The sequence below is a fragment of the Otolemur garnettii genome, unplaced genomic scaffold, assembly GCF_000181295.1.
Source record: "Otolemur garnettii isolate 467f Iridium unplaced genomic scaffold, OtoGar3 scaffold00014, whole genome shotgun sequence".
NCBI classification, from domain to species: domain Eukaryota; kingdom Metazoa; phylum Chordata; class Mammalia; order Primates; family Galagidae; genus Otolemur; species Otolemur garnettii.
This window is the reverse complement of record NW_003852409.1, coordinates 13,100,972-13,115,202: the sequence shown is the minus strand read 5'-3', so window position 1 is coordinate 13,115,202 and position 14,231 is coordinate 13,100,972. Positions and strand designations below refer to the sequence as shown.

At 44.8% G+C, this 14,231-nt stretch overlaps 1 protein-coding gene across 1 annotated transcript in view; it reads left to right on the top strand.

Moving 5' to 3' along the window:
• Positions 1-14,231, top strand: part of PTPN3 (protein tyrosine phosphatase, non-receptor type 3) — a 118,187-nt gene that overhangs the window by 62,241 nt on the left and 41,715 nt on the right. Inside the window, exons 10-14 of the mRNA XM_012802312.2 lie at positions 232-320; positions 4,679-4,742; positions 6,224-6,396; positions 9,823-9,957; positions 12,334-12,510. Coding sequence (XP_012657766.1) covers positions 232-320; positions 4,679-4,742; positions 6,224-6,396; positions 9,823-9,957; positions 12,334-12,510 — 638 coding nt within the window. The remainder of the gene's footprint in view (positions 1-231; positions 321-4,678; positions 4,743-6,223; positions 6,397-9,822; positions 9,958-12,333; positions 12,511-14,231) is intronic.

Here is a 14,231-nt window from a genome sequence, read left to right as displayed (position 1 = left end):
TGGAGGTTGCTGTGAGCTGTAATGCCACGGCACTCTGCCCAGGGGGACAGCTTGAGGCTCTGTCTCAAAAAAAAAAAAAAAAAAAAAAGATTTCTGCTTGTTTTTTTCAGTAACATTTTCCCCTTTGGAGCTTCTGTATTGCTATTTATAAAAGCGTGGGTGCTTTAAAGTTACTGGAGGGCCTAAGCATGACTGTAACACGCTGTGCATCTGAGATCTTCCTTTTCACAGGATCTGCACAATTTAGAACTAATGATCGGCATTGCTTCTGCGGGCATTGCTGTGTACCGAAAATACATTTGCACAAGTTTCTATCCTTGGTAAGTGCAAACAATTCTAATTCTTTTCTGAATCATGCTTTGAAAATATGCTGAACAAAATAATGTTACCTCTAATTTTAAACCTTTGTTTCTAAAGAAGGAGTAGAGAATTTTTTTTCGAGTTTTCCCACCTCTGCCCTCTGAATTTGATCCAGATTTGGTACTCGGGAAAATTCGAGTTTGGTTTTACATTAGCATTCCCCCACCACCACCACCATTGCGACCCACAGGTTCTTTAGGGAAACATGGTGGATAAAATGACCCGAGGCAGGTCTTAGAGTTAAAGAATTCTTCCTGGGAAGTGCATTGGCCAGAATTCAGAGGAGCGCTTTCTCTCTGGGTACAGACTGTATTTTTAGTTCTGTTCCTTGGTTATTAATTAATTGAACCTTTACCAAGTGTCTGGATGTGTTCTAAACACCAAGGGGACCCGCAGACATGTGTAACCGAGTGCTTGCCCTCAGAGCTCATGGACCTGATGGGAAGAGAGAACTTCCCGAGGCCAGCCTATCACGTCCTATTTATGAGTTGAACTGAGTTTTAGAGATACATTTGAGTTTACTGTGCCAGGCAATAGGCAGCTTTCTACATAAATGGCATGTGGCAGGGTCCAGAATAGAGGTGGGACGGATTTGCCAGGTAGGTTAGGGAGAGTGAGTGCTGCAGGCAGTGGGAGATGTAGAAGCGAAAGGATAAACTTGTAAAAGACTTGAAGATTTGGCAGAACAATAGCAGCAAGAAAGGAGGTTAGGGAAAAGGGTAAGAGATTTAGTGCCGGGTTGGTGTCACCCAGAGTTTGACCCTTGGCTCCTTACCTTGGGAACGCACAACTTCATCAGTTGGCACACAGACATGTTCATTGCATCATTATTTATCACATTAAAAATCCTGTAAATAACTTACATAGGTAGTGATATAATAGCAGCCATCCTTATTGAGTGCTGTGTCCCAAGTCCTGTTCTGTGTATTTTACTTGATTTCTCTCAATTAAGCCTGACATAGGCACTGTTACTGTCCACAGATTCACAGAGGAGGAAACTGAAGTACAAAGAAGTAAGGGCCAGTCCAGGGTCACACAGCTGACGACTGGTACAGTGGAAGCTCACATTCAGAGAGTCTAACTCCAGAGCCTGTGCCACTAAAAATGACATTTGTGGGAGTACAAACAGGATATACACTGTAGACGCTCATTTTTTCAATTAAGTTTCACTATAGCTATTTCCCAAAACAAACCAAAAAAGTAACAGCCCTGTTCAATTTGACAGTAAAATCAGTGTAACAGATGACACCTTTCTTTCCCTTAGTCTCTGTTAAAAGGCCCTTAGGGGAAGCAAGAAACCCAGGCCTGGTCTTGGCTGGCAGGGATATGGCCAGGACAGCTCTCTGGCTGCTGAGACAAGGATCATGCTAAGCAGAGGGCACATGCTGGGCACGGGGCTTCTGTCTCCAGGTGTTGATGTCTTCCTCCAGGTGCCATGGGCCTAAATCCAGCTGGGTCCAGCTCTGTGTATGGCTGAACCATCACATTGCAGAGAAGATGTAAGAAGCCCCAGGAGGACATTTCAGGAGGGAAGCAGGGAACTTGGTCAGGAGAAGCAGATTTGTAAACAGAAAATCTTTTCATCAGTGCCTGCAGGGACTCTCCAACCCCTAAGATGGCCCACAGGCCTGCTAAGCCTCCCTAACCTGTGAGCATCAAGCATTGGCTCTTGCCTCTGGTGCAGTCCTCAAAGATCAGTGGAGAGGCCAGTACCAGATAGTGACCCCAGGGTGACAAGAGAGGTGTGTGGGCAATGCCCGTGGAGGTCAGGACATAGGAAAGGCCCTGAGCCTGCAGAGGTAGCGCCAACCAGTAGTGAAGGCCAGCTAGGCTTTGGCCCATGGGTGTAAATTCTAGGGCAGAGGTGTGAGTTATTGGCCCAGGACAAAAGAGAAGAGGTGCAGTGAGTCAAAGGGAGGCAGCCCGTCAGCCTGGAGCAGCCTGTGGGCATGGGGAGTGGTGGGAGACAGGCTGCACATGGCCGGAACAACACAGGCTAAGTCCTCAGTGCCCTTAGGAGACACTGGACTTTCCTGCATGCAGTGGTCACAAATCTAGTGGTTTGGGGATATGTGGCATTATTTATTTGGTTCTTATCTCCCTCTCATTAGATTATAAGCCTCCCGATGGCAGTGACCTACTCTCTCCCTGCCTTGGTACCCAAGTCCTATACAGGACTTAGTATATGAGACTCTACATTTTTTTTTTCTTATGAATGAATGGAGGGCAGTAGGGAGCCACTGAAAGTCCTCATGCCTAGAAACAACAGAGTTTGTATCGGAGCATGATGAGATTTGCTCCAGGAGAGGAAGCTGTCAAATTGGAAGTGGGAGCCAGCACAGGAAAAAGACACTGAGCTGGGGTCCTGGGAAGTATAGGAGGTGCAGCAGGCCTCAACCCCTATATATAAAGCCAGTGGGAGAGCAAAAGGTGCACAGATCCCCAGGGGCTGAGCAAGTGGGAGGCAAGGATTCAGAGGGGCGCTTGGCCCCTCTGTTCTGCAGAATGGAAGTCCTGAGTGTGCCAGGCAGAGGAGGGAGGGCAGCGAGGAGATGGCAGGGTGGTGTTGGCACACACTGGGAGGTGTACCTTCAAAGGGGTCAAGCCAGAGCCCCTCCACCACCACCACCACCCCAGTCCATAGACTGTTAACCTGCATTCACCCCCTAGAATTGACTTGTGAAACAATCATATCTACCCACAGACTGTAGATTCTCAACAGATTACTGACAGATTATTTAATGTAAGTGTGCATTATTTAATATGTGTACAGGTTTATTGCTGGTCCAGCTGGGGGCAAGTCACAAGTAGCTAAACCTTTACTTTCCCTTCCCAGCTTCTCTGCTCCAGAGTGTTCTACCAAGGTCCTCATGTGATTCTAAAGAATAGTAGAATTCCTTCATTTCTTCAAAGTATTTTAGAAGTAGAAGCTTCAGTGGGGAAACATGCCTCACTGATGTGGGTTACAGAACTTTGGCATCAATTAATTATAGTTGTCCATCAGCATACATGAAGGTTTGTTTCCAGGACCCCTGTATACCAAAACCCACACAGACTCTAGTCCTGGAGTAGGCCCTGCAGAACCACAGATACAAAAAGCTGACCTTCCGTAGATGCAGATTTTGCATCCCACAGACACATCAGTGGTTGAAAACTTCCCCATATATATGGTCTCACACAGTTTAAACCCATGCTGTTCAAGGGTCAACCATAAATTGATCTTAAAAATTAACTTTTTCGGGCAGCACCTGTGGCTCAGTGGGTAGGACGCCTGCCAAGGGTGGCAGATTCGAACCCAGCCCCATCAGCTAAAACAGCAGTGGCAACTGCAACAAAAAAAAACCGGGCATTGTGGTGGGCGCCTGTAGTCCCAGCTACTCGGGAAGCTGAGGCAAGAGAATTGCTTAAGCCCAAGAGTTGGAGGTTGCTGTGAGCTGTGATGTCATAGCACTCTACCTAGGGTGACCAAAAAAAAAAAAGAAAAAGTTAACTCGTTAATCAATTTTAACTGAAGGAACCCCTACCATGTGTCCAGCATCATGCTAAGGACTCGACACTCCTAATCCACTGGAAGCCTCTCAAGGCAGCTCTGTGAGAAAGGCAGTGTCACTGCCACTGTCCAGACGACTTTGCAGTGTAGAGCTGAGAAGCACAGTCCTTGGAGTCGGGGGAAACCTGGCTCAGATCCTGGGGTCCAGGCATTGCCCCTTGAATGATCTCAAGCATTTAGGGAGATGTCTCTAGTTTCCTCATCTGAAAATTGGGTGTAACTGTGTGTGCTTTGGATACACGGGATTATTGCAAGGCTTAATTGTGGGGGTGTTTGTAAATTTCTTACAGTGGCCCAGTGTATAAAACCTGCTCAGCTAATGGCAGCTGTAAATTCTGTAACATAGATGATAAGTAGGCTACATGACACGTGGCTATTAAGTAATGGAGCTGGGATGTGACCAGGGCTGTCCTCTTTCTGCTGCTCTGCACTGCTCCCAGCTGTCTCCCCCGTGTACATCAGCTCATGCAGAGCTTCAGTGCCACAAAAGCAGCTTGGAGCAAAGAGAGCGTGGCCCGTGTTCCTTGTTATTTAAAAGCTCCATCATAACCCAAGCCCTTATGTGACTGACGCTCGGCTTTAGTAAGCTGCTTGGTGTTTGGCCGCAGCGATGGGGCTGCCAACATTTCCCCAGAGAAGTAAACTCTAGGTAGCCAAGAACCCCCGTCCGGAGGGTCGTGGACTAGAGGACACACGTTGAGAAGCTTTAGCTGTCACCTGGCCGATCCCTGATCTGCATTGTTAGTGTTTGGTTTTATTTTTTTGCAGGGTGAACATTCTCAAAATTTCTTTCAAAAGGAAAAAGTTCTTTATACATCAGCGACAAAAACAGGTAAGTCGTGTCTATGCCTGCTTTGTTTTGTGGGGTTTTTTTCTTTTTCATTTTCTTTCTTTTTTTTTTTTTTTAATATAGGGTCTCACTGTGTTGGCCAGACTGGGCTCTCTTGGGCTCCAGAGATTGTCCTGCCTCAGCCCCCTGAGTAGCTGGGACTACGGGTGCATGCCATTGCATCTGCCTTACTGTGTTTCTAAGTTACTCTTGACTCTTTATGGGTTGAAGAAAATTTGCCATCTGTAATAGGGAAGAAAGACCATGGCATACTGGAGCCAAAGTCCGAAGGATCCATTGGTTCTCTATATAATTCACTCTGCCTGGTTGGAGAATTAACTTGCTTTAGAATCAGAGACAGTGGGTTCAGATTTTGGCTTTTCCATTTACCAGTTAGTCAGGTTACTTAACTTGCCCTAGCCCGAGGTACCTTATTTCCAGAAATGCAGTAATGCGCACTTCTTAGGGAATTGTGAGGATTAAATAGGAGAGCATTGGTCAAAACACCTGGTGGAGAACTCACCGCAGAGTACCAGTGAGTGTCCAGAAGATCAGTTCCCTCCCTTGATGTATAAAAATGTACAGCGATTCTGTATATGTGTCTCTTAAGAGGAGTCCACAGCACTGGAGACAACTATTTGCTTATCCACATAGAGAAGTAGGACTTAAAGGTGAGGAAACTGAGGCTCCCACAGCTAGGGAGGTGGGAGTTGGAATTTGAACTAGGTTATTACGAATCTGAGACGCCTTTGCATGACGCTGTTTTTATGCCAGTGATTTTCACTGTGTTCATTTCCCAGTTCTTCAAAGATGATACATATTTTACATGGCCCCGCATAGCAATAGACTGTGAAAAATGAAAACACGAAAGCTTAGAACAGGTTAGGACTGGAATCTGGGTCTCCTGACCCCCTGCCCCTTCACAGTGCAGGATTCAAGGTGGCACCAACATTCCTAAGATGATATGAAAATAGAAATTCTAAACTCACATAGAATGAAGGTATAGCAAACGATTAAAATGATTATCTGAGCTCTGGATTTAACTCTGTGCTTTGTGGAGAGCAAAGAGAGAACAATCCAAAGGGTTATAAAATTGCTGTTATCTGATAGATGAAAGGATGTTCGGGAGAAGAATGTTCCCAGGGCTGAATTTTAAAAGGAACACATCAGACAGTCCGTGTGTGGTTGGTTGTACCAAATATATCCGACCTAGAAATGTAAGCAGAGTTGAAATAAAAGTGTTCGTGAAAGACCACAGATGATGGTGGAGAGTCAATTCTGGCCAGCTTCATTACCATATCCATAAAGGTGCTTCACAAAAATTCTGCTCTTCAATATTCTTGTAACACTGGTAGACAAACATTTTGAAGCCAGTTTTCTTTGTCTGTGGCATCTTACCTGGTGGCCACACATGTGGCTAAGATGCTTGTAAGACCTTGCTCCAGCATCTGTGCAGATGAAGTCTCTTCTGTTTTTCCTCCCAGTCTGAATCCAGGGAACATATCGTGGCCTTCAACATGCTAAATTACCGGTCTTGCAAAAACTTATGGAAATCCTGTGTCGAGCATCATACATTCTTTCAAGCAAAGAAGCTACTACCTCAGGAAAAGAATGTTCTGTCTCAGTACTGGACTATGGGCTCTAGGAACACCAAAAAGTAAGTAGGATTTGGGGACGGTATTGACACTAGCAAAGAAGCTGCTACCTCGGGATAAGAATGTTCTGTCTCAGTACTGGACTATGGGCTCTAGGAACACCAAAAAGTGAGTATGATTTGGGGACAGTATCGACACTAGACTGAGTCGTGAGCAGGTTCTAGTTGCTGCTGGGCAGTGGACATGCTTGGGCAGAGGAGGGAACACGGTAGCCCGGGAGTCCCAGGTGCTGAACTGTGGCTGAACTGTGGCTAAAAGTCTCCCGCAGGACAGCAGTGCCTCTTTCCAGCCGGCTCATCTTCCCAGCATTTATTTCTGCACCCTCAGCTCTGCTGTCCTCAGATCTCTCAAGAAGCCAGAATTACAACTGTCTCTTGAACTGTGACACAAAAAGTACACCTGCCAGTGACTCTTGAGTGTCTCCCGGTGCTGGCATGTTGGGCTTTCCAGCCTGATGCCACTAAGCCAGCCTGTAATTTCTATGCGTGTGAATTATTTAAACCTGTTATTCATATATAATTTTTTAAATTTTAACTTAGAACAAAATTTATTTATTCTCTAAAATAACCATGCAGCTTATAATATTTTTCTTTGTTCTAAGACTGCCTTATAAGAGATAGCAGAAATCGTTTATCAAATCATTCTTATAATTTCTCATTTATTTCTTGGTTTTTCAAAATTGTTTTTATGGACTCGGCTCCTGTAGCACAGTAGTTACAGCGCCAGCCACAAACATTGAGGTCGGCAGGTTCAATCCCAGCCCGGGCCCCTAAAACAACAATGACAACTGCAACAAAAAATAGCCGGGCATTATGGCGGGGGCCTGTAGTCCCAGCTACTTGGGAGGCTGAGGCAAGAGACTTGCTTAAGCCCAGGAGTTTGAGCTTGCTGTGAGCTGTGACGTCAGGGCACTCTACCCAGGGCAACATAGTAAAACTCTGTCTCAAAAAAAAAAATAAAAAATTGTTTTTGTGGTTTGTTGTTACTAAAGATGTAGCTGTTGTTAACTAAATGAGGCCCATGTCTGAGCCATTATCTGGTATGTGGAACCTCATCAGAGTGTTCAAATGACTTTTCTGCTACAGTGATAAACGTTAAGGAACATACATAGTCAATAAGTGACAAAATTCTGTTAGTGTCACTGATACTATTTATGGTGCTAAGCGTTTTCACCTTAGCACTGATGAACCAAGAGCAAATACATTTCTGAAGTTTTTAGCTCTTAATACCGTCTAGTGTTTCTATACATTCAATAGCCTTACTATTGAATAAGTCATGAAAAGCATTTATTGGAGGCCGGACATGGTGGCTCTCGCCTGTAATCCTAACACTCTGGGAGGCCGACACAGGTGGATTGCTTGAGCTCAGGAGTTCAAGACCAGCCTGAGCAAGAACGAGACCCTCTCTCTAAAAATAGCTGAGTGTTGTAATGGGTGCCTATAGTCCCAGCTACTCAGGAGGTTGAGGCAAGATAATCACTTGAGCCCAAGAGTTTGAGGTTGCTGTGAGCTATGACGCCATGGCATTCTACTCAGGGTGACAAAGTAAGACTCTCATCTCAAAAAAAAAAACCCCAAAATTATTAGAACGTAGTACTGACTTAGGTTGGACCTAATCCTCAGGCCAGGTAAAAGGTTAGTATAGTAAGGCAATTGAAAACCTGCATTGTGTTTGAAAGCAGGGAGCCTGGGTTTAAACCTTGCCTCTGTTACTTGAGCTTTAATTTTTACTGCTTCATCATCCTCATTGGCAGCCACTGTCTGGGGTCGGGGTGTTGATCATCTATTGTATCATAATGAAGTCCCCCATTTTGGTGGATGAAGGCAACACCCATTCTTTTCTATCTCAGGAGTTTGGGAAGGGCTTGGCCAGATGATTCTTCTGCTCCATGTTGTACGGCTTGGGATTTCTTGGTGATATGTGGTTGCTGGCTGGACTGGCCTAGAATGTCTGAGACAACTTCTCTTGCACACCTGGCATCTTGATGGAATGGTTGGAAGGCTGGACTCCTTGGCCTCTCCATATAGACTGTCCAGCCAGGATAGCTGAATTTCTTACATGGGGAGGGTCCAGTCTCCATGAGCAAAAGGCAGAACCAGCTGGTCCTCTTAAGAGTGAGGCCCAGAACTGGCACAATGACTCTTGATCAAAGCAGTCACAGGCCAGCCCAGATGCAGACGTCAGAAAACTTGCAGCCATCTTTAATCCACCATAGAGGGGCACTTGAGATATGGGCAGTAGCTGGGGTCAGAGGTTAAGTCAGTAGCTCTTTACTGCCTATACCAGCTTCAGCTACTGGTGAGTTTCAGCTCTCATTACCTCCATTTTACAGATGAGGAAACTGAGGCTTAGAGGACTTAACATGATTTGCTCAACCCCTCGAGCTACATCTGCATATTTGTATATTGGGCCCTCTAAAAGTTTCCACAGAAAAGAAACTTGTTCAGTATTTTTCAAGCTTGTGCAACAATGGAACACTTTTTTCCAAGGGTCCCTATTAATAACCTATGACACGTGCTTTGGGGAATTGCTCCCCTTGTTTTGATCCTGTGCTCTTAATCACGGGTAGTGTGGTTTCTGATGGAGTCCTGCCTCAGGAAAGATTCTCCCAGTGGCCGTACTATGCGTGTTTTGATCAGGGTGACAACATCATTTCTTAATATAAATCAGTATGTGGTATTCTAGGGGGGTTTCATGTTCTTTCTTCTGTTTGGGTTTTGTTGGTCGGTTGGTATTTAGGCCACAAAGAAATAAATTGAATGTTTTCATGAGACATTAAAACCTAACAGTTTAAAATGTAGAGATGCCAGAACTGAAAGTTTTACCCGTTAACAGACTTCATGCTCTATTCTCTCAAATAATTCACTAAGGAGTCTAGAGATTGAAATCCTCTAGGTAGCAATGAAGTTTAAAAGTGACTTTCAAGGCGGCACACTCAGAAACCATGGCCCACAACCGTACTTGCTGAGCATATCCTCAGCTTCTCTCTCCAAGAGTTAGAGGTCATTTCCGTTGATGGCTTCTGCCAGTTGGATGGCAAAGAGCATCTGGAAGGATAATTAATATTTTTATTCATGCCAGTTTAGTAAAGTAAAAATTCTGTGAAGTTACCTGAGCCGTATTTCTAGAATTCCTTCTAATCTGGTAAGGTTTGGTTATATTCTCGAAGCAGCTTTATTTCCTGAATAGTAAGAATGATAAAGCATTTTCACCAAAAGCAAATAAGTCACCTAAGGAAAATCCAGGACAGAAAGGAATTGTTTGGGGGCAGTCACCCTCCGCCGTTCCTTGCGACCTGGCTGGTGGCATCGAGGCGTTACCCAGCCACCTGTGAGGGAGGGGCATGTGTAGACTGCTTCACACATGCTGTAATTTCTTTCTAGTTGAACATGTCAGAGTAGAAAGTGAACCTACATCTGGTTTTTCAGGTCTGTAAATAACCAGTATTGCAAAAAGGTGATTGGAGGGATGGTGTGGAACCCAGCCCTGCGGAGATCCCTGTCCGTGGAGCACTTAGAAACCAAGAGTCTGCCTTCGAGGTCCCCTCCCATTACTCCCACCTGGTACGTCCGCCTCCTTTTGTACTACCCCCCAGTAAACACTTTATCTCTTGTAAAAGTAAAATCTTAATTTATTAACTCCTGAATAGGGATGGCCTACGATCAGAGTTGGCATTTGCATTTTGGGTTTTTGGCAGAAGTCGCTGTTTTCATGAAGTACCTGAGTCTAGCTAGTATTCCCTATAGTATAGGCCGAGTTGCTCTTCTCTGAAAACTAACTTGAGCTAAATAAATCAGGAAACTGTCAGCAGCTGAAACGCCCCTTTAGAATCACAGTACATATTAGATACCCTGAGGGGTCCTCTGATAAAGAAGTATGTTTAGCTTTATTTAATTTCATTTCCCATTAATATCCCAGAAGGTTTACTTTAGGAAAAGGCAATAAAGCTTCATGATATGAGTGACGTCAGGATGTGTGACATCCCCAGCAACAGCAGCAAATGCGTGTCAGGAAGTAGCCTGCCAACTTTTAAAAGGAAGGACATGGCAGTGTGGCCCAGTGGAAAGGGCCCTAGTTTGTAGCTGAAAGGCCCAAGCTCAGATTGTGGCTCTTCTGTTAATAAGTTTCTTTACCTCTCTGGTCTCAGTTTCCCCATCTGTAAAAGGAGTATAAAAACAACCACAAATGAAATAATAATGTACAAGTGCTTCATAAGTTTATTTTTTTTAAAGTCAGGTGTAATGATTATTGTTATTTTATTATAATGGTTCCCAAAGACATCATGCCGTTTTTGTGAATACCTCCAAAAAGGCCGAGCCATCAGTAGAAGGGGAACCAAGCAAGTTGCCCCTGGCTCTACACTGGACTAGGAGGTGGCCTTAAAGCCAGAGCAAACCCAGGATCAGCAAGGCCTTGGGGAAACTGGGAGACTGGCAGACACAGGAGATGCCGTGCAGGGCCTGCTAGGGAGGGACCCTCTGCTGGGGCCTAATACTGTGGCAGGGAGGATGATAGTACATTGTGTTGGACATCATGACATGACTGCATAGATTTGCCTTTTAGTTTCCAAGATCTAGACATGTCACTCTACAGGGGTAAAGGTATACTATAAAGCAGCAGCATAATTTATCTGAAAGTCTCATAAGCAGCAATGCCAGGGGCTGGGAGAGAGGACCAGGACAGGATCCAGGGGCACAGCAGTTGGACGTTGCCACCCTCGTGGCCTCGAGCTCCTGCAGCTATTTATAGTCCTCTCCTGAGGAGTCACAAGAGCCCTTTTACTTCTGCTTTAGACACAGCAGTATTGATTATCTGGGCCCAGGGGGCTTGCAAATCATGGAGGCCCTGACAGTTCCAAGAAGAAATGGCTAACAAAGACAGGGAAGATGGGGAAAAGGTGAGGGAGGGCAGAATTTAGAAAGCTCAAGCAGACTGGGGACCTCCCTGCAGCAGGAGCTGACGCCCAGGGGCTGCACTGGATGTCCTGAGAACATTGCTTCGTGTGACTCATTCTCAGGAGCAGGTGAGTACAGCCGAGGCCGGGAGAGGTGATGTGACTCACCTGAGCTTACCTGGCTACTGCTGCTGTTGGAGGACGGGGCAGCTTATATGCCTGTATAATGCCACGTGTTTAATAAGGACTGTATTTTATTTGTTTGTTTATTTATTTAGAGAGTCTTATTCTGCTGCCCAGGCTACGGTGCCATAGCATCAGCTTCAGTTGTGACAACCTCAGACTCCTGGGTTCAAGTGATCATCCTGCCTCACTTCTGAGCTGCTGGGACTATAGGCACAGCCACCATGCCTGGATAATTTTTCTATTTTTAGTAGAGACGGGGTCTCACTCTTGCTCAGGCTGTCTCAAATGCCTGAGCTCAAGCTATATTCCCACCTCAGTCTCTCAGAGTGTTGGGATTACAGGCATAAAGCACTGTGCCCAGCCAGTAAGGGCTGTATTTCAAGAAGCAAACATTCCCACTTGAATCAAGTGAAATTCACTTGAAGGAATATAGCTGAAATAATATTCAGGTTTTGCTAAGAAATGTATTTTGGCTTATACACCTTTTATTGACATTGTTTGAATTAATCAGAACAATAGATCAGCAGTCAATATGGCCTTAGAGCTGGAGTCCTCCTAGAAGAATACCTGCCTTAAATCAATACTTGTTGACTCCCCAAAGGGCACAAACCAACCTAGTCCTGCTTGTTCATAAAGCCCAGGCAGCTGCTATTCTGGAGGCCACACCAGTTGGCCGTGTCACCCCTGGTAAATTCTGCCAGGTTAGTGAAGAGTTAACTGACTCTGAATGTCCAACAGCCTCAGCCAGGGAAGGCATCCTTAGAAAGGTCAGGACAGAAAGTTAGATCACTGATGTCTGATAAAATTTTTAAGTGGAATTTACTTTGAACACTTAACACTCAACATTTCCCCCACCCAGGCGAAGTCCCCGGCTCCGGCACGAAATCCGAAAACCACGACACTCTTCTGCAGATAATCTTGCAAATGAAATGACCTACATCACAGAAACAGAAGATGTATTTTACACATACAAGGGTTCTCTGTCCCCCAGAGACAGCGACTCCGAAGTTTCTCAGAACCGCAGCCCACATCGAGAGTAAGAAACATTTTTTTCTCTCTTTCGTCCTTTCTTTCTGTCTGTCTGCTTTTTGGCTATTGAGGAATTTGCTCCAAGGCCATTTGAGAGTAATCAAGAGGCAGTGCCCACTGCCAGCTCCCAAGGGTGCTCTCTGCCAGGATAAGAACATAAATCAGACCGCCCTACACAGAAGACAACCTGTGTGCTTGGGGTCTAGAGGTCGTACTTCTTTTTGTCTACAGAAAAGACCTTGTACTTTCCCCAAGTACTTACCAGCCTCCTGAACAGTCTCCTCTCTAGTTCATAAGCCAAGCCCAGTTTAAATCATTCCACGTTCTAGAAATATAGACTCTAGCCAGTGCCCAGGCAATAAGGGCTGCATTTTAAAAAGCAAACATTCCCTCTTGGATCAAGTGAACTATGATTTCTCTAGATTATCTGAGTTTTACCATCAAGTAATTTCAGATCCTTGAGAAGGAGGCATTTGCTTCCTAAGGTGGTCTCAGAACAACAGCATGCCCTGGGGTGGGGAGGGGGGGGAAGGTTGCTTTTCTTTTTGTTTTTAGTTAGTCGTTAGTATAAAGAAACAAACATGGTTAGAACATCTCTGATGTTCTTTGTCAGATTTTTCTCAAGGACAGTTTGAACTAAATCTTTCTGTATCACTTCCGATTTTTTGTTGTTGTTGTTGTTAATGCAATTTGGGCTGGGTCTGAACCCGCTGCCCTCTGTATATGGGGCGGGCTCCCCACTCACTGAGCCACAGGCTCTGCCCCAGTTCTGTTTTTTTAATGTAACAAATTCCCTTCATAGCTCAAGGCCAGGGGAAAATGTCTCTCCTAAAACTAGCTTGAGTACTTTAAGTTGTTCAGTAAGACCATCTATCTATTCCGTGTGTTCTCTTTTGCCTTGGTTACCAGGGCGCTCAGAACTGCATGCTGTCCTCAATTGAATGTACTTCCTCAGCCCAGTTTGCTGATACGATCTTTTCTCTTCCTTCTTTGTGTTTATGATAATGGGTCTTTTCCCCTCTTTATCGTAATGAATTCATCATGCAACCATATCTGTACATTTGGGAGTGAGCTATTTCTAATCGTTTTTTGCTACAAACAAGACTTAGATCATAAAGTAAGCAAAAGTTTGACAGAAAAGGGTAAACTGTTAGAATGGACACCCAAGGACTGCAGTGATTTCCTGTTAAGCCCCGTATTGTACCCAAAATCTAGAAACATAATGCACCCCTAAGAGCAGAGGGTTAGCAAGCAGGCACTTGGGTTAATATGTAACTTTTTTCTTTTTTACTACTGTAGCTGCTAGGCTTAAACTAGCATTAAATGCATCCTGATTGTACTATAGTACACAGGCAAATTGCTCCCCCCACGCCAAACACCTCTCTGTTCCCACCTGCAGCAAACATGGTTTCCAGTTTATCTGCGTTCTCAACACCTCTGGTTAAATAATCCCTGTGGTCATTATTTCTGTGTGACCTGAGCTTGGATGATGCTTTAGTTAAATAACCACTGACTCTTGCTCCCACTCACAGTCTGTTCCACCTCTGTCAAAGCCATAGTGTTCAGGTGTGAGTTCTTTTGTGTAACACTGTGGTTTTGCAAACCACAAGCAAAACTAGAAATAAAAGGCAGGAGTGCTGATGTGTATGACTAGAGCCAGTTTGATTTGCAGTGGGGCCCTATCGCTATGGTGAAAGGAAAAGGTGGTTTAGGGAACCATCTTTTTTT